Genomic DNA, 18,780 nt, shown 5'->3' with positions numbered 1-18,780 from the left:
TACCGAGTGTAGTTTGGCTATGCCGCTCACGAGTCGTAAACGTGACATTATATCTTGTTCGGCCTATTTCGATATAGATCAAATGGTCTGTATGTAATGGGCCAAACGAGCTACCAAGGTACCATTGGAGGCCCTTGCGTAGGTTTCCCCAACCTTCTATAGATTAGCTAATGAACAAGAAGGTATAATAACATTACTGACACCTGATAGCCCCGGTCAGCGTAAATAATATTACAAGCATTGAGTGGATATTAATTAATCAGCATAGAACAGGATAAAAATTGTGACAATAGCAGACAGATCTGTATCGATTTCTTTGCACTTTCCGTTTCATTATCCTCATATCAAAAGGCCACTGTCATTGGATCCAGAACATTAGCTTCTAGAGTACCGGGATAACAGCTCTATTTATACAGCAGAAGCAAACACCATCTTACGGCTCTTAAATATATTCAAAGACACACTAAACATAAACAATACATAATCTTTTCCGATTCTCTTTCATGCCTTCAGGCTATTAAATATCTCTGTTGTAAACATCCACTTTTAATCGAAATTATTGAATTGTGTAATGTGGACAATACGACATCGTCTTTTGTTGGTTACACAGCCATGTTGGCATTTCTGGGAACACAATGGCCGATCTTGCTGCCAAGGCAGCACTCTTATTCCTTATTCTGATTACAAAGCTGCTATTAGATCATATATCCGTGATTTGATGCAAAAGAAGTGGAACACCCAGGTAGGCATCAATAAATATCCAGCGGTGGTGGTAACTCAAGGTCGACCTGACCTGGGTCTGTCATCAACACTCCCAGTATTGTTGTATCGGGTCCATAGGTTTGGGATGGTCTGTCTGGACACGCTGAAGTGCCTTTCCACTTCCGTGTAAACAGCCGATGGCATTGTGTCGTTGAGCTTCTGTCAGTCTGTTCATTCTCTTGTCGTCTATAGTCACGGCGGCAGGTAAGATCGCTTGGCGATTATTCCCCTCGAATTAGCAGCCTTCCACGTGTATACAATCAACATTATTTAGCACACTGATAAACTTTGATGGTGGAAATACATTCAATGCACTGTATTTGCTTATTAATGTCTATGTGTTGAAGAATATGCATTTTTAGAATCGCGCGAGGATGTCGGTAACTCAAAGTCTGGATCTCGGTAACGTGCAATGAATGATGCCGGTAACGCATACTGTCCTGCTTTAGTCGGTAAACAGAAATTGTCGAGTTATGTTTAAACACAAAGGAGATACAAACATCAGTTCTTATGTTTTACACAGATGTGTACCGCTGCTACATTAAAAATATGAGCGACTTTTTCTGTGCGCCGGAGAATTGTTGTGGCGTTTCATTGAACTTGAATGGATTAGATGTGTGTGCCTATTGTCCATTACGCTGAGTGCTTTTTCTCTGTCCCTCCTCAATTCAGACCTTTGACATGTTGATTTCGTTGCAATATTGACTTTTAAAATACATTTTACATCGTGCATTTATTGGGTAGGGCTGAATTTATAAAGCTAAATAGTCCGTCAACTTAACTGGCTATATTTCACCTGATGATCTTACAATGTATCAATGTCCTGACTTTATGTCAAAGCAATACAATACTGCTCAGGTCAGCATCCGTTTTAGGTCAGTTCATTAAGGGTCTCTTACGTTGTTGTGGATATAAAAAGAACAGGGATGATATTTGCACCAATAATCAATACCTTGACCTATGTTGTAATTGGAGACTGACATGACGCATAGTAGGAACTGTGATTTTGAACAGTATTTTAGTGACATCTGAATGTATCAGCGCCATGTTGGAGAAAATTATCTGTTACAAATATATAATTTTAATATTATAATATAATTATAATATTATAATATAATTATAATATTATAATTGTTAGATAATTGACGGAAACACGTCCTGCATTTCCTCGTGATGTACCACCGCGGGGCCTCCAAACCATATACCACGGGCAATTCTGGGATTTTGCGAAAAGGCACAAATTAAATCGCTTTTGACAGTTTAAACTCTCAAGCAGCAATGGATGGGCAGTTTAAAGATGAAGGACAACAAGGACTATATCGGGGTTAGAGATATGTCCCAGCCCGACAAAAATAATAGTGAAAATTTTGCCAACCTGAAAACCATTCTTTCAAAGTGAAATCCCCACTTTGCAAGGAATGATACCGATGTTCAGAGTAAAATATGAAGAGGTGCACATTTCAGAATTGTTATATATAAATTTATATTGATGTGAAATGTAAATCATTGCAACAAAATATATCGACTTGAACAAGACATATCTTGATTCAACATTTCTGGTTTCCTGTATCCTTTGTCCTTGCCGATTAAACTATCGATCTGTCACGTGAAAGAAGGTAGGCGGCTTAAATACAGTCTGTTGTCATGGCTTAAAGTTTCGTTACCGCGACACAGCTGTTCTCGCGTTCTACGGTGAACACCAATTTTCAAAATGTAAGTTAAACTTGGCAGAAAATCCGTTAAAGTGTATGATTTTGAGGGGCGTGGTGGGCGAGCTGTCTAAGGCGCCAGGCTAGTGATCCAGAGAGCTTGAGGTGCCTACCTGTGACCATGTGTAAAAACCTTGGAGTTCAATTTCTGTGCAAACCCAGTACACAACCCTGTGCACTTAAAAGAAACCACGAATCCGTTGGTAAATGACCAAATGGTGGCCACATGAATAGGTGCAAACACTTAGTTGCTGGTACAGCAATTGGCAGTAAAACTTGGACAAAGTTCTGTGACTATGTGTTCCAGTTTACCCAGCTGTAAATAGGTACCTCGCAAGGATGGGAAAGTCACATTAACTCGGTGCGCCTAGTGGCTTCAAGAGATGCATGATACCCAGGGAGTTGAGATGGGTAATACGATGTCGCGTTTGAGATTGACATCCAACGATCGAGGGAAAATCAAAGTGCCTTTGAGCAGCTGAGCTGGATATTGGCGCTATACAAGTACTAGCATAACAATAATATTCTGAGCAGCAAAAAGAAAGCCCTCAGTTTCACATTTAAAACCAGCCAACTTCATCCAGGCGAAGGAGTCGGTGGGATTGCTATTCTGTTCCTCACACTGCATGTACACACGATGCAATGGTTACCCAGAAAGCTTCTTTACAAATGACCGACTCTGCGCGGACTGGTTGAAGGACTTCACCTGGTTTACTCCCATCGCTGTACCGTCCAGCAATACATCGCCATCAACAAAATCAACCTCAAATTCCTGCCATCAAACCTGATCTTGTCCTTTTTGATAAAACCAATGAATTTATTTATATCATTGAATTTTCTGTCCCTTTGGACAGCAACATGATTGGCAAGATTCAGGAAAAGCATGCTAAACATGCGGGACTCGCCTTTAAAATGTCTCGCTTCCATCCAAAGTACACTGTCGTCAGGCTCCCCATTGTTCTCGGTGCCCATTGGTTTGGTACCTCCTGATCTCTTGGCGCAGATCAGGAGAGTCTCCGGGTTCTCCAGAGGGAGCACAGCCCTTCTGATACTCTGGGTAATGCAGAGTGCATTGTTGGGGAGTCGACATATTCTCCGGAAAGTTCTTGGTGGGTTAGACTAGGCAGCATTTCCTGTGAGAAGTCCCATTCGCTGTCTGGGCTGCATGAAGAGGTGGAAAGGGCCCTGAGCTGATGATGAGCCTTACCAGCCTGACTGTGCCAGGATCACCCGAACCCTCTCTGCTGCATATTTCATCTTAATCTGTAAAACATAATACTAATAAACATGATTGCAGGAAAGTAATGAAAGGGAATGATTGCTGGAAAGTAAGGACTGGGGATGGTTGCTGAAAGTAAGGACTGGGAATGATTACTGGAAAGTAAGGACTGGGAATGATTGCTGGAAAGTAAGGACTGGCAATGATTGCTGAAAAGTAAGGACTGGAAATGATTGCTGGAAAGTAAGGACTTGGAATTGTTGCTGAAAGTAAGGACTGGGAATGATAGCTGGAAAGTAAGGACTGGGGATGGTTGATGGAAAGTAAGGACTGGGAATTGTTGCTGAATGTAAGGACTGGGAATGATTCCTGGAAAGTAAGGACTGGGAATGATTGCTGGAAAGTAAGGACTGGGAATGATTGCTGGATAGTATGGACTGGGAATGATTGCTTGAAAGTAATGACTGGGAATGATTGCTGGAAAGTAAGAACTTGGGATGGTTGTTGGAAAGTAAGGACTGGGAATGGTTGCTTGAAAGTAAGGACTGGGAATCATTGCTGAAAAGTAAGGACTGGGGGTGGTTGCTGGAAAGTAAGGACTGGGAATTATTGCTGGAAAGTAAGGACTGGAGATGGTTGCTGAAAGTAAGAACTGGGAATGAGATTGCTGGAAAGTAAGGACTGGGGATGGTTGCTGGAAAGTAAGGACTGGGGATTGTTGCTGAAAGTAAGGACTGGGAATGATTGCGGGAAAGTAAGGACTGGGGATGGTTGCTGGAAAGTAAGGACTGGGATTGTTCCTGAAAGTAAGGACTGGGAATGATTGCTGGAAAGTAAGGACTGAGAATGATTGCAGGAAAGTAAGGACTCTGAATGATTGCTAGAAAGTAAGAACTTGGGATGGTTGCTGGAAAGTAAGGACTGGGATTGTTGCTGGAAAGTAAGGACTAGGAATGATTGCTGGAACGTAAGGACTGGGGGTGGTTGCTGAAAATAAGGACTGGGGATGATTGCGGGAAAGTAAGGACTGGAAATGATTGCTGAAGAGTAAGGACTGGGAATCATTGCTGGAAAGTAAGGACTGAGAATGATTGCAGGAAAGTAAGCACTGGGAATGATTGCTGAAAAGTAAAGACTCGGAATGATTGCTGGAAAGTAAGGACTGAGAATGATTGCTGGAAAGTAAGGACTGGGAATGATGGCAGGAAAGTAAGGATCTGAATGATTGCTGGAAAAGGACTGGGAATGATTGCAGGAAAAATGACTCAGGAATGATTGCTGGAAAGTAAGAACTTGGGACTGTTGCTGGAAAGTGGACTGAATCATTGCTGGAAAGTAAGGACTGGGAATGATAGCTGAAGAAGTAAAGGACTGGGAATCATTGCAGGAAAGTAAACAACTAGGGATGGTTGCTGAAAGTAAGGACTGGAGATTGTTGTTGCTGAAAAGTAAGGACTGGGAATGATTGCTTGAAAGCAAGGACTGGAGAATGATTGCTGGAAAGTAAAGACTCGAATGATTGCTGGAAAGTAATGGACTGGAATGATTGCTGGAAACTAAGGACTGGCAATGATTGCAGGAAAGTAAGGACTGGGAATGTTTGCTGGAAAGGTATTGACTGGGAATGATTGCTGGAAAGTAAGGACTTGGGATGGTTGCTGGAAAGTAAGGGACTGGAAATCATTGCTGAAAAGAAGTAGGACTGGGGATGGTTCTGCTGAAATGGGACTGGGAATCATTGCTGGAAAAGTAAGGACTGAGGATGGTTGCTGAAAGTAAGAACTGGGAATGAGAGATGCTGGAAAGTAAGGACTGGGAATGATTGCTGGAAAGTAAAGGTAAGGACTGAGGGACTGTTGCTGGAAAGTAAGGACTGGGGATTGTTGCTTGAAAGTAAGGACTGGGGATGGTTGCTGGATAGTTAGGACTGGGATTGTTGCTGGAAACTAAAGACTCGGAATGGTTGCTGGAAAGTAAGGACTGGGAATGATTGCTGGAAAGTAAGGACTGGGAATGATTGCTGGAAAGTAAGGACTGGGAATGATTGCTGGAAAGTAATGACTGGGAATGATTGCTGGAAAGTAAGGACTGGGAATGATTGCTGGAAAGTAAGGACTGAGAATAATTGCAAGAAAGTAAGTACTGGGAATGATTGCTAGAAAGTAAGGACTTGGGATGGTTGTTTGAAATTAAGGACTGGGACTGTTGCTGGAAAGTAAGGACTGGGAATGATTGCTGGAAAGTAAGGACTCGGAATGATTGCTGGAAAGTAAGGACTGGGAATGATTGCTGGAAAGTAAGGACTGAGAATAATAGCAAGAAAGTAAGGACTGGGAATGATTAACTAGAAAGTAAGGACTTGGGATGGTTGTTTGAAATTAAGGACTGGGACTGTTGCTGGAAAGTAAGGACTGGGAATGATTGCTGGAAAGTAAGGACTGGGAATGATTGCTGGAAAGTAAGGACTGGGGATGGTTGCTGGAAAGTAAGGACTGGGGATTTTTGCTGAAAGTAAGGACTGGGAATGATTGCAGGAAAGTAAGGACTGGGAATGATTGCTGGAAAGTAAAGACTCGGAATGATTGCTGGAAACTAAGGACTGGCAATGATTGCTGGAAAGTGAGGACTGGGAATGATTGCTGGAAAGGAAGGACTGGGAATGATTGCAGGAAGGTAATGACTGTGAATGATTGCTGGAAAGTAAGGACTTGGGATGGTTGCTGGAAAGTAAGGACTGGGAATCATTGCTGAAAAGTAAGAACTGGGGATGGTTGCTGGAAAGGAAGGACTGGGAATCATTGCTGGAAAGTAAGGACTGGGAATGATAGCTGGAAAGTAGGGACTGGGAATCATTGCAGGAAAGTAAGAACTGGGGATGGTTGCTGGAAAGTAATGACTGGAGATTGTTGCTGAAAGTAAGGACTGAGAATGATTGCTTGAAAGTAAGGACTTGGGATGGTTGTTTGAAATTAAGGACTGGGACTGTTGCTGGAAAGTAAGGACTGGGAATGATTGCTGGAAAGTAAGGACTGGGAATGATTGCTGGAAAGTAAGGACTGGGGATGGTTGCTGGAAAGTAAGGACTGGGGATTTTTGCTGAAAGTAAGGACTGGGAATGATTGCAGGAAAGTAAGGACTGGGAATGATTGCTGGAAAGTAAAGACTCGGAATGATTGCTGGAAACTAAGGACTGGCAATGATTGCTGGAAAGAAAGGACTGGGAATGATTGCAGGAAAGTAAGGACTGGGAATGATTGCTGGAAAGGAAGGACTGGGAATGATTGCAGGAAGGTAATGACTGGGAATGATTGCTGGAAAGTAAGGACTTGGGATGGTTGCTGGAAAGTAAGGACTGGGAATCATTGCTGAAAAGTAAGAACTTCAGGGATGGTTGCTGGAAAGAAATGGGACTGGGAATCATTGCTGGAAAATAAGGACTGGGAATGATAGCTGGTAAGTAGGGACTGGGAATCATTGCAGGAAAGTAAGAACTGGGGATGGTTGCTGGAAAGTAATGACTGGAGATTGTTGCTGAAAGTAAGGACTGAGAATGATTGCTTGAAAGTAAGGACTGGGAATGATTGCTGGAAAGTAAAGACTCGGAATGATTGCTGGAAAGTAAGGACTGGAAATGATTGCTGGAAACTAAGGACTGGCAATGATTGCAGGAGAATGGGACTGGAATGTTTGCTGGAAAGTAAGGACTGGGAATGATTGCAGGAAGGTAATGACTGGGAATGATTGCTGGAAAAGTAAGAACTTGGGATGGTTGCTGGAAAGTAAGGACTGGAAATCATTGCTGAAAAGTAAGGACTGGGGATGGTTGCTGGAGAAAGTAGGGACTGGGAATCATTGCTGGAAAGAAATGGGACTGAGGATGGTTGCTGAAAGTGGGAACTGGGAATGAGAGATTGCAGGAAAGTAGGACTGGGAATGATTGCTGGAAAAAAGGAGGGGGACTGTTGCTGGAAAGTAAAGGCCTGGGGATGGTTGCTTGAAAGTAAGGGACTGGGGATGGTTGCTGGATAGTAAGGACTGGGATTGTTGCTGGAAAGTAAGGACTGGGAATGATTGCCGGAAAGTAAGGACTGGGAATGATTGCTGGAAAGTAAGGACTGGGAATGATTGCTGGAAAGTAAGGACTGAGAATAATTGCAGGAAAGTAAGGACTGGGAATGATTGCTAGAAAGTAAGGACTTGGGATGGTTGCTGGAAATTAAGGACTGGGATTGTTCCTGTAAAGTAAGGACTGGGAATGATTGCTGGAAAGTAAGGACTGGGGATTGTTGCTGAAAGTAAGGACTGGGGATGATTGCTGGAAAGTAAGGACTGGGAATGATTGCTGGAAACTAAAGACTCGGAATCATTGCAGGAAAGTAAGAACTGGGGATGGTTGCTGGAAAGTAAGGACTGGGGATTGTTGCTGAAAGTAAGGACTGGGAATGATTGCTGGAAAGTAAAGACTGGGGATTGTTGCTGAAAGTAAGGACTGGGAATCATTGCTGGAAAGTAAGGACTGGGAATGATTGCTAGAAAGTAAGGACTCGGAATGATTGCTGGAAAGTAAGGACTGGGAATGATTGCTGGAAACTAAGGACTGGCAATGATTGCAGGAAAGTAAGGACTGGGAATGTTTGCTGGAAGGTAATGACTGGGAATGATTGCTTGAAAGTAAGAACTTGGGATGGTTGCTGGAAAGTAAGGACTGGATATCATTGCTGAAAAGTAAGGACTGGGGATGATTGCTGGAAAGTAGGGACTGGGAATCATTGCTGGAAAGTAAGGACTGAGGATGGTTGCTGAAAGTAAGAACTGGGAATGAGATTGCTGGAAAGTAAGGACTGGGAATGATTGCTGGAAAGTAAGGTAAGGACTGGGGACTGTTGCTGGAAAGTAAGGACTGGGGATTGTTGCTTGAAAGTAAGGACTGGGGATGGTTGCTGGATAGTTAGGACTGGGATTGTTGCTGGAAACTAAAGACTCGGAATGGTTGCTGGAAAGTAAGGACTGGGAATGATTGCTGGAAAGTAAGGACTGGGAATGATTGCTGGAAAGTAAGGACTGGGAATGATTGCTGGAAAGTAAGGACTCGGAATGATTGCTGGAAAGTAAGGACTGGGAATGATTGCTGGAAAGTAGGACTGAGAATAATTACAAGAAAGTAAGGACTAGGAATGATTGCTAGAAATGGGACTTGGGATGGTTGTTTTGAAATTAAGGACTGGGACTGTTGCTGGAAAGTAAGGACTAGGAATGATTGCTGGAAGAAATAGGACTAGGAATGGTGCTGGAAAATGGGACTGGGGATGGTTGCTGGAAGAAAATGGGACTGGGGATTTTGCTGAAAATGGAAGGAATGGACTGGAAATGATTGCTGGAGAAAGTAAAGACTCGGAATGATTGCTGGAAACTAAGGACTAGCAATGATTGCAGGAAATGAGGACTAGGAATGATTGGAAAAATGGGACTGAGGAATGATTGCTGGAAAAAGGAAGGACTGGGAATGATTGCAGGAAGGTAATGACTGGGAATCATTGCTGGAAAATGGGACTTGGGATGGTTGCTGGAAAGTAAGGACTGGAATCATTGCTGTAAAAGAAATGATTGGGATGGTTGCTGGAAAGTAAGGACTGAGGAATCATTGCTGGAAAATAAGGACTGGGAATGATAGCTGGAAAGTAAAAGGGACTGAAATCATAGGAAAGTAAGAACTAGGGATGGTTGCTGGAAAGTAATGACTGGGAATGATTGCTGAGAAAGCTTGAAAGTAAGGACTGGATGGTTGTTTGAAATTGACTGGGACTGCTGGAAAGTAACTGGGACTGGGCTGGATGAATGCTGGAAAGTAAGGACTGGGGATGGTTTGCTGGAAAGTGGGGATTTTTGCTGAAAGTAAGGACTGGGAATGATTGCAGGAAAGTAAGGACTGGGAATGATTGCTGGAAAGTAAAGACTCGGAATGATTGCTAGAAAGTAAGGACTGGGAATGATTGCAGGAAAGTAAGGACTGGGAATGATTGCTGGAAAGGAAGGACTGGGAATGATTGCAGGAAGGTAATGACTGGGAATGATTGCTGGAAAGTAAGGACTTGGGATGGTTGCTGGAAAGTAAGGACTGGGAATCATTGCTGAAAAGTAAGAACTGGGGATGGTTGCTGGAAAGTAAGGACTGGGAATCATTGCTGGAAAGTAAGGACTGGGAATGATAGCTGGTAAGTAGGGACTGGGAATCATTGCAGGAAAGTAAGAACTGGGGATGGTTGCTGGAAAGTAATGACTGGAGATTGTTGCTGAAAGTAAGGACTGAGAATGATTGCTTGAAAGTAAGGACTGGGAATGATTGCTGGAAAGTAAAGACTCGGAATGATTGCTGGAAAGTAAGGACTGGAAATGATTGCTGGAAACTAAGGACTGGCAATGATTGCAGGAAAGTAAGGACTGGGAATGTTTGCTGGAAAGTAAGGACTGGGAATGATTGCAGGAAGGTAATGACTGGGAATGATTGCTGGAAAGTAAGAACTTGGGATGGTTGCTGGAAAGTAAGGACTGGAAATCATTGCTGAAAAGTAAGGACTGGGAATGATTGCTGGAAAGTAAAGACTCGGAATGATTGCTGGAAACTAAGGACTGGCAATGATTGCTGGAAAGTAAGGACTGGGAATGATTGCAGGAAAGTAAGGACTGGGAATGATTGCTGGAAAGGAAGGACTGGGAATGATTGCAGGAAGGTAATGACTGGGAATGATTGCTGGAAAAGTAATGGACTTGGGATGGTTGCTGGAAAGCAATGGGACTGAAATCATTGCTGAAAAAATAAGAACTAGGGGATGGTTGCTGGAAAAATGGGACTGGGAATCATTGCTGGAAAATAGGACTGGGAATGATAGCTGGTAAGTAGGGACTGGGAATCATTGCAGGAAAGTAAGAACTGGGGATGGTTGCTGGAAAGTAATGACTGGAGATTGTTGCTGAAAGTAAGGACTGAGAATGATTGCTTGAAAGTAAGGACTGGGAATGATTGCTGGAAAGTAAGGACTGGGGATTGTTGCTGAAAGTAAGGACTGGGGATGATTGCTGGAAAGTAAGGACTGGGAATGATTGCTGGAAACTAAAGACTCGGAATGATTGCAGGAAAGTAAGAACTGGGGGTGGTTGCTGGAAAGTAAGGACTGGGAATGATTGCTGAAAGTAAGGACTGGGAATGATTGCTGGAAAGTAAAGACTGGGGATTGTTGCTGAAAGTAAGGACTGGGAATCATTGCTGGAAAGTAAGGACTGGGAATGATTGCTAGAAAGTAAGGACTGGGAATGATTGCTGGAAAGTAAGGACTGGGAATGATTGCAGGAAAGTAAGAACTTGGGATGGTTGCTGGAGAGTAAGGACTGGGAATCATTGCTGAAAAGTAAGGACTGGGGATGGTTGCTGGAAAGTAGGGATTGGGAATCATTGCTGGAAAGTAAGGACTGGAGATGGTTGCTGAAAGTAAGAACTGGGAATGAGATTGCTGGAAAGTAAGGACTGGGAATGATTGCTTGAAAGTAAGGTAAGGACTGGGGACTGTTGCTGGAAAGTAAGGACTGGGGATTGTTGCTGGAAAGTAAGGACTTGGGATGGTTGCTGGATAGTAAGGACTGAGATTGTTGTAGGAAACTAAAGACTCGGAATGATTGCTGGAAAGTAAGGACTGTCAATGATTTCTGGAAAGTAAGGACTGGGAATCATTTCTGGAAAGTAAGGACTGAGAATGATTGCTGGAAAGTAAGGACTCTGAATGATTGCTGGAAAGTAAGGACTGGGAACGATTGCAGGAAAGTAAGGACTGAGAATAATTGCAGGAAAGTAAGGACTGGGAATGATTGCTAGAAAGTAAGGACTGAGAATAATTGCAGGAAAGTAAGGACTGGGAATGATTGCTAGAAAGTAAGGACTTGGGATGGTTGCTGGAAAGTAAGGACTGGGATTGTTGCTGGAGAGTAAGGACTGGGAATCATTGCTGAAAAGTAAGGACTGGGGATGGTTGCTGGAAAGTAGGGATTGGGAATCATTGCTGGAAAGTAAGGACTGGAGATGGTTGCTGAAAGTAAGAACTGGGAATGAGATTGCTGGAAAGTAAGGACTGGGAATGATTGCTGGAAAGTAAGGTAAGGACTGGGGACTGTTGCTGGAAAGTAAGGACTGGGGATTGTTGCTTGAAAGTAAGGACTGGGGATGGTTGCTGGATAGTAAGGACTGAGATTGTTGTTGGAAACTAAAGACTCGGAATGATTGCTGGAAAGTAAGGACTGTCAATGATTTCTGGAAAGTAAGGACTGGGAATCATTGTTGGAAAGTAAGGACTGAGAATGATTGCTGGAAAGTAATGACTCTGAATGATTGCTGGAAAGTAAGGACTGGGAATGATTGCTAGAAAGTAAGGACTGAGAATAATTGCAGGAAAGTAAGTACTGGGAATGATTGCTAGAAAGTAAGGACTTGGGATGGTTGCTGGAAAGTAAGGACTGGGATTGTTGCTGGAAAGTAAGGACTGGGAATGATTGCTGGAAAGTAAGGACTGGGAATCATTGTTGGAAAGTAAGGACTGAGAATGATTGCTGGAAAGTAAGGACTCTGAATGATTGCTGGAAAGTAAGGACTGGGAATGATTGCAGGAAAGTAAGGACTGAGAATAATTGCAGGAAAGTAAGGACTGGGAACGATTGCTAGAAAGTAAGGACTGAGAATAATTGCAGGAATGTAAGGACTGGGAATGATTGCTAGAAAGTAAGGACTTGGAATGGTTGCTGGAAAGTAAGGACTGGGAATGATTGCTAGAAAGTAAGGACTTGGGATGGTTGCTGGAAAGTAAGGACTGGGATTGTTGCTGGAAAGTAAGAACTGGGGATGGTTGTTGGATAGTAAGGACTGGGGATTGTTACTGAAAGTAATGACTGGGAATGATTGCTGGAAAGTAAGGACTGGGGATTGTTGCTGAAAGTAAGGACTGGGAATCATTGCTGGAAAGTAAGGACTGGGAATGGTTGCTGGAAAGTAAGGACTGGGAATCATTGCTGGAAAGTAAGAACTGGGATTGATTGCTGGAAAGTAAGGACTGGGGATTGTTGCTGAAAGTAAGGACTTGGAATGATTGCTGGAAAGTAAGGACTGGGAATGATTGCTGGAAAGTAAGGACTGGGAATGATTGCTGGAAAGTAAGGACTGGGAATGATTGCTGGAAAGAAAGGACTGGGAATGATTGCAGGAAAGTCAGAACTTGGGACTGTTGCTGGAAAGTACGGACTGGGAATGGTTGCTTGAAAGTAAGGACTGGAGATGGTTGCTGAAAGTAAGGACTGGGAATGATTGCTGGAAATTAAGGACTGGGGATGGTTGCTGGAAAGAAGGACAAAGTATTGCACCACCACAATGACCTACGAAAGCAGCTGGAGCCACGGGGAGTAAAAAAATAGGTGTGCCCGTAACCTGCTCTAGTTAATAGTGATTTTGTTCATATGTCATCATACAGCTGCTTATAGAGTCCTCTGGGGAAAAGTCAAAGACGGACTCTCACACTTACGTTTCACAGTTCGGGCTTCCACATAAATCTGAAATAGTTGAAATACTGTTCAAAGCGGTGTTAAACCTTACTCACTCACAGAGGTCAGTTAGATTATGTTTCCGAGATATAACAGTGAGTTATGTCGAGGCAGATTCTGGTTAAAAATAAAGAGATGAGGTAGAATTTGTTTGCAAATGCAATGGCGACCGTAATTGTTGTCGAGTTGGAAGATGGTTGTGAATATATTTGTGTGTAAGAAATGTGGTCTGTTGTTGCGGTGATCGAAGCATATGTCATCATATATAAGTCAGCATTGGCATGGTCTTTAATCAATATATGTTTTAGGGGCTATGTACTTTCCAGTAAACCTTTCGAATTGTGAATCCACATGAATTTGGAACCACTTAACTTACATTTTGGATTTATGTTATCCGTTACATGGTCTTTGCTTTGTTGTCCCCTAATAAATTGAAGACCGCCTCCGTAGTGTAGTGGTTAGAGCGTCCGCCCGATCCCCGACCGCGTCATGCCTGGCGCTAGGCATTAATGGGTACAACAAGGACTGGTCGGCTCGGAGTCAGTATAATGTGTCTGAGTGGGGTATTCATGCTTCACTGCGGCATGGTATCTCAGTGAGCTAGCACTATAAAACCAGCTTAAGTCTGGGCTAGTACAAGCAGCCGCACATATACACATACACACGCATGCACGTCGTCATATGAGCGAAATATTCTCAAGCACGACGTTAAACCCAATTTCGCCTCACCTCACTTCACCCAATGTAATGAATGTAATTATGTTCACACGTATATAATTAAACAACTTTGAATCACACAATGATGCACATATATCTTCCTCAACATTGCAACCGTCATTTGTTTATAATCGTATTGTCAGTTACATGGTCCTTACTTTGTTGTGCCCTAACTTATTGAATGTAATCAGGTTAATGCGCATATGCTTAAGCAGCTTTTATGATGCAAATAAACTCACGAACAAAAGAAACGACACTAAAATTATGTTTCATTTTTTAACGAACCTTTGTATTTTTGTCAATAAAAAACGGGTTGAAACAACTTGCCCGAACGCACACAACATACACTACGCATTGAATTGCCCGATATTCATGTAATTTGTGTAAAAATGTTAAATTTGCACGGAATTTGCACGAAATTCCTTCGTAAAAAGCCGTATTGCATTCAGGTATAAAATGTGTACAGAAATTATGTATTCCATTATCACATCGTATGGTCAAAAGGAAACATGCCAAGGCTAACAGCACAGCAGAGAGAACGAGCTATTGACATGCTGGATTTGGGAGCGACGCAGTCCCATGTTGCAAGGTTGATGAACTGTTCAAAGCGAACAATCCTGAGATTGGTGAGCCGTTACAGACGGACGGGTGTCACGTCTGACAGGCCTATAAGTGGACATCCGGGGGTCACGACCCCCCAGGAAGACCGTTATTTACGACTGCTTCACTTGAGGAACCGCTTCGTAACTGTGACGTCATCCGCCCGAACTGCTCTTGGCCATCGAGTCAGCAGAAGGACCGTTGCCAGACGTCTTCGACACCATGGTATCAGAGCCTATCGACCGCTGAAGGCTATGACGTTGACGCCTGAACATCGTTGTCAAAGATTGAGGTGGGCGAGAACTGTTGAGCGATGGTCACGCCGAAGGCCCGGGTTCGATTCCCCACATGGGTACAACTTGTGAAGCCCATTTCTGGTGTCCCCCGCCGTGATATTGCTGGAATATTGCTAAAAACGGCGTAAAACCATACTCAGTCAGTCAGTGTTGAGCGATGGCAAGCAAGAAACTGGTCCAGAGTGCTCTTTACCGATGAAAGCCGTTTCCAAGTGTGTAAACCAGACGGTAGACAACGGGTATACCGAAGGCGGGGAGAACGTACACGACGTTGCTGCGTACAAGAGACCAACCACTATGGTGGTGGAAGCGTGATGGTCTGGGGAGGGATTTGTGGCGACATGAAGACTGATCTTATTGTGATTCATGGTAATCTAACAGCTGCACGGTACATCAATGAAGTTTTAAGACCAGTCGTCGTGCCATTCATCCACGAATCACCCACGTACCATGTTCCAACAAGACAACGCCACACCTCATAAGGCACGCATCAGTATGGACTTCCTTAATGCCCAGAATGTGACGTTACTTCCTTGGCCAGCTCGATCTCCCGACTTGTCCCCGATTGAGCAACTGTGGGACCACCTTGGACGACAAATCAACAAGCGACAGCCACCCGTACAGACAAGAAAGGCGTTGGTACAGGCCCTACTTGAAGAATGACGGAGAATCCCGATACATGTGATCAGATGACTAACATTTTCCGCTAGACGTCGTGTCCATGCTTGCATACAAGCCAGGGCTGACCACACACGATATTGACTGTATTAAACTGTCTGTCTTCAGTTTAGAGCCGCTTATGATGAAACAGATGGTACTCGAATACCGGACAGTCAACTGTCCTCGATTCAATTGTACACTGTGTTATCATTCAAATCTGTAGTTCACACTTTCATCATTCAGAATGTTGTAAAACAATTAACTTTCCAAATATGACTGTTGCATTTCCAAAATCAGAGATTGTTGTTTTGTGACATTTTAGAAAAGCGAGGTGACGTTTCTTTCGCCCGTGAGTTTATATCTCACATCAATCACAAGAAAGCGTTAGAGACATTATCTAAGTGTCCGTTATTTGTACTTCTGTAGATACCCATATGGACCTGTGGACCATCATCTTTCGACAGTTTGTTCTACTTCTGGTCACCTTGTACAGAGATGAAGTAGATGGAAATAGCTACATGGTGAGTATTTGATCGTTCATCGTTATCTTGGCTCATATATTCGATTATGGCTTTATTTGATGGGTCCAATCCGTTCCTCATCATATGCGTGCCCATGTAGAATAAGAGGTTTGCAAGAAGATATCTGTTTTGTGCTTGAATAAACTTTATTTTTAAGTTCGATCCTGTATTTGGACATAGTGTTAGTTGCAGTTATGTTATTAAGTAGCATTCCACCAAAGAATCATGCAGAAGTGGATAGTCCAAAATTTCATATTGACATGATATTTTGTCATTCCCTTTATTTGGTCTGCAAAAATGTCATGTCACTCAGAATGTTTTCTCCTCTCAATATTTTTCATTCATTTTTTAGCCTTTATTTCTACGATACTGACCCAGAATCGCATGTGAAAATATACGAAAATACCATTTTCAGATGGCAAGATTGTTAAAACCATTCGTGCTGTCAGAATTCTTTTACTTTGTCTTGAAAGAATACATATAACTCCACTTCAATTATATTTTTGAAGAGTTGATGTGTATAGTTCCATAGCAACGGTTATTCTAACCTATGTGAAAATTACTCAAAACAGATGATTTTTAGGTACATGAGCATGCTTACGAGCGTGGATTTGTGCGCACTATAAATAGGCACTATTATTATTATTAACATTTATCACAGAGCAACAAACGTTTGAAGTTGTAATTGTTATTAAAATAACTTCAAACGGCCAAACATAGAGAAAAGACTAATGAAACTCCTGTATCGTAGGGAGGACAATACCACAAGATAACGCGATAGTGGTTATTGTATCAGTAACTTCCGACAACTATTTGATTTTTTTTTATACAAAACATAAATGAAACTCATATGAAAATAAATACCATTAGAGAATATATCTGTCCTTGATTGTAAAGTGTCTCGCCTCATTAACTTAACCAAGACATGTTCTCTCTTAAACAAAGAGATGAGAACGACCTATCATAAAGACATTCAGATTTGGGCCCTCTCCAGGTCATGCTGAAACTGAGCAAGATATTTAGAATTTTAGAGAGTGTCTACTGCCATATAAAAATTATAGGATACTGATTTATACACACATGCTACAGTTATGTCGGGACTGTAAATGGAATCAGCTTTTAGCAGGCATTTCCTCTGACTAAAAAGGGTGTCGGTGACACTTATATACAACACCTAGTTGATATTATTATTTCTTTTCTGCACGTTTAGGACACAATAAAAGTGGAAGGCGTGACGTGCAACTTTGCTGAATATAAAACCAATGACGGTGGAGGACCTCGCGGACTGCGTCTCTATTCGTGTAAGAATGTTAGCGGCAACATGAACATTGACTGCACATACTTTGGTGGGAACCCTCACGGCTGCAAGATATATAAACCACATGTGCAGAAGAGCATCGCGAAATATTACAGAACACTGGCAAGAAGTGCCATGAACAACGGCAATCCGTGCAGACCAAGCAGCATTACTGAAAGTTTCTGTGACAAACACTACCCTTGTTACAATGGAAGCTGTATGAATCAGCATGTCCGAGATGAGTTATAGAATCTAATACAATTTGAACGTTTATCTTGCATCGAAGCAGAATGTCAGAGTGAAGCACCTAAACGCAAGCGCACGATGTCAGCGATCTAAACTGTTCGGCCTCTGCGGCCGCCACAAAACCTGACAACCGGTAGTCTAGATCACGTACTTTATGTAACTGGCGCTCAATGAAGGCCCAATTTCTTTGGAAATGTCACCATAAGAGCGTGTTTCCCAAAGCGACTGGAAGCAAGCACTAAAAATGTCTTTTGCAATTATTTTCTTAACACTGCATTACCTCTGTTGATGTCCTGTACAGTTCGTCCTGCTGAGAAACAGAGGCGGATGCGTGAAGGATTGATACGTAGGGTTGTATTTTAAATCCCAAGATAATCCTTGGTTACGATTCTTGGTTCGTTAGCACTGTACCCTTGTTCCCTGTAGCTAAATACTGCCAGTTTATTTTGTGAATATTTGGAACGGCCGATAAGCAGACGTCATATTCTATATCTAGGCAGGCATGTATTTGATGGGCCAGTCTGACATGTATGATCGGTCTGTTACATCATCTGGTATTGTGTGAAATTGAGTCTGAACTACCCTGTATTCTGGACGATGAATTACACCGATTAGCAGTACTTAGTTTTGGTGTCCTCTCACTTAGCCAGATTCTGTCAAAAGAGTGCCAGAGTGGCATTTGGCTGACTAGAGTTAGTGTTTTGATGACACTTAGTCAAGATGAGTCATAGTCTGTATCAACAAATGCTCAATTAGTTAGATTAGTGAAATTTGTATTAAAGTGAGATACATTGATTGGTATTATTTGAATATTTTACATTTTTCATATATGTGTTAAAGTGAGAGAGAAATGAAGTACGTTGAATTGGTTTTAACTAGATTTACCACTGAGAAGGTATTACCAGTATATATAGCAAACTTTAGCCAAATAATTTCATGCATGCATGTGTAGAAATCAGGTTCATCGACAACAACATAGGCGGTCAGTATCTTCTTCACAATAACTACCAGTTCAGTGTGAAAGCAAGATGGAGAATGAGACTGTCTACTGGCGTTGTCGACACCACGGTTTGGGATGCCGTGACACTCTCAACACAAAGAACAAAACTTGGCCAGCCACATAACCATCGAAGTGACAGAACGTCGGTTGAAATGACAGAGCTTTCTTCTTCCGTGAACA

General features: G+C 42.5%; 1 protein-coding gene across 2 annotated transcripts in view; it reads left to right on the top strand.

Moving 5' to 3' along the window:
* LOC124268955 overlaps positions 1-18,395 on the top strand; it is a 61,942-nt gene extending 43,547 nt beyond the window's left edge. Inside the window, exons 1-2 of one of the 2 annotated variants that reach the window (XM_046703980.1) lie at positions 15,964-16,057; positions 17,268-18,395. In XM_046703980.1, coding sequence (XP_046559936.1) covers positions 15,971-16,057; positions 17,268-17,603 — 423 coding nt within the window. In that variant the 5' untranslated portion in view covers positions 15,964-15,970 and the 3' untranslated portion in view covers positions 17,604-18,395. Of the gene's footprint in view, positions 1-15,963; positions 16,058-17,267 lie in introns of those variants that run through there. The other variant, XM_046703979.1, reaches the window with a different exon arrangement.
* The last annotated feature ends 385 nt before the right edge of the window (positions 18,396-18,780 follow it).

Source organism: Haliotis rubra, unplaced genomic scaffold, assembly GCF_003918875.1.
Source record: "Haliotis rubra isolate DU_JTF1 unplaced genomic scaffold, ASM391887v1 Scf1408, whole genome shotgun sequence".
NCBI lineage: Eukaryota > Metazoa > Mollusca > Gastropoda > Lepetellida > Haliotidae > Haliotis > Haliotis rubra.
This window is presented reverse-complemented; position numbering and strand designations above follow the sequence as displayed.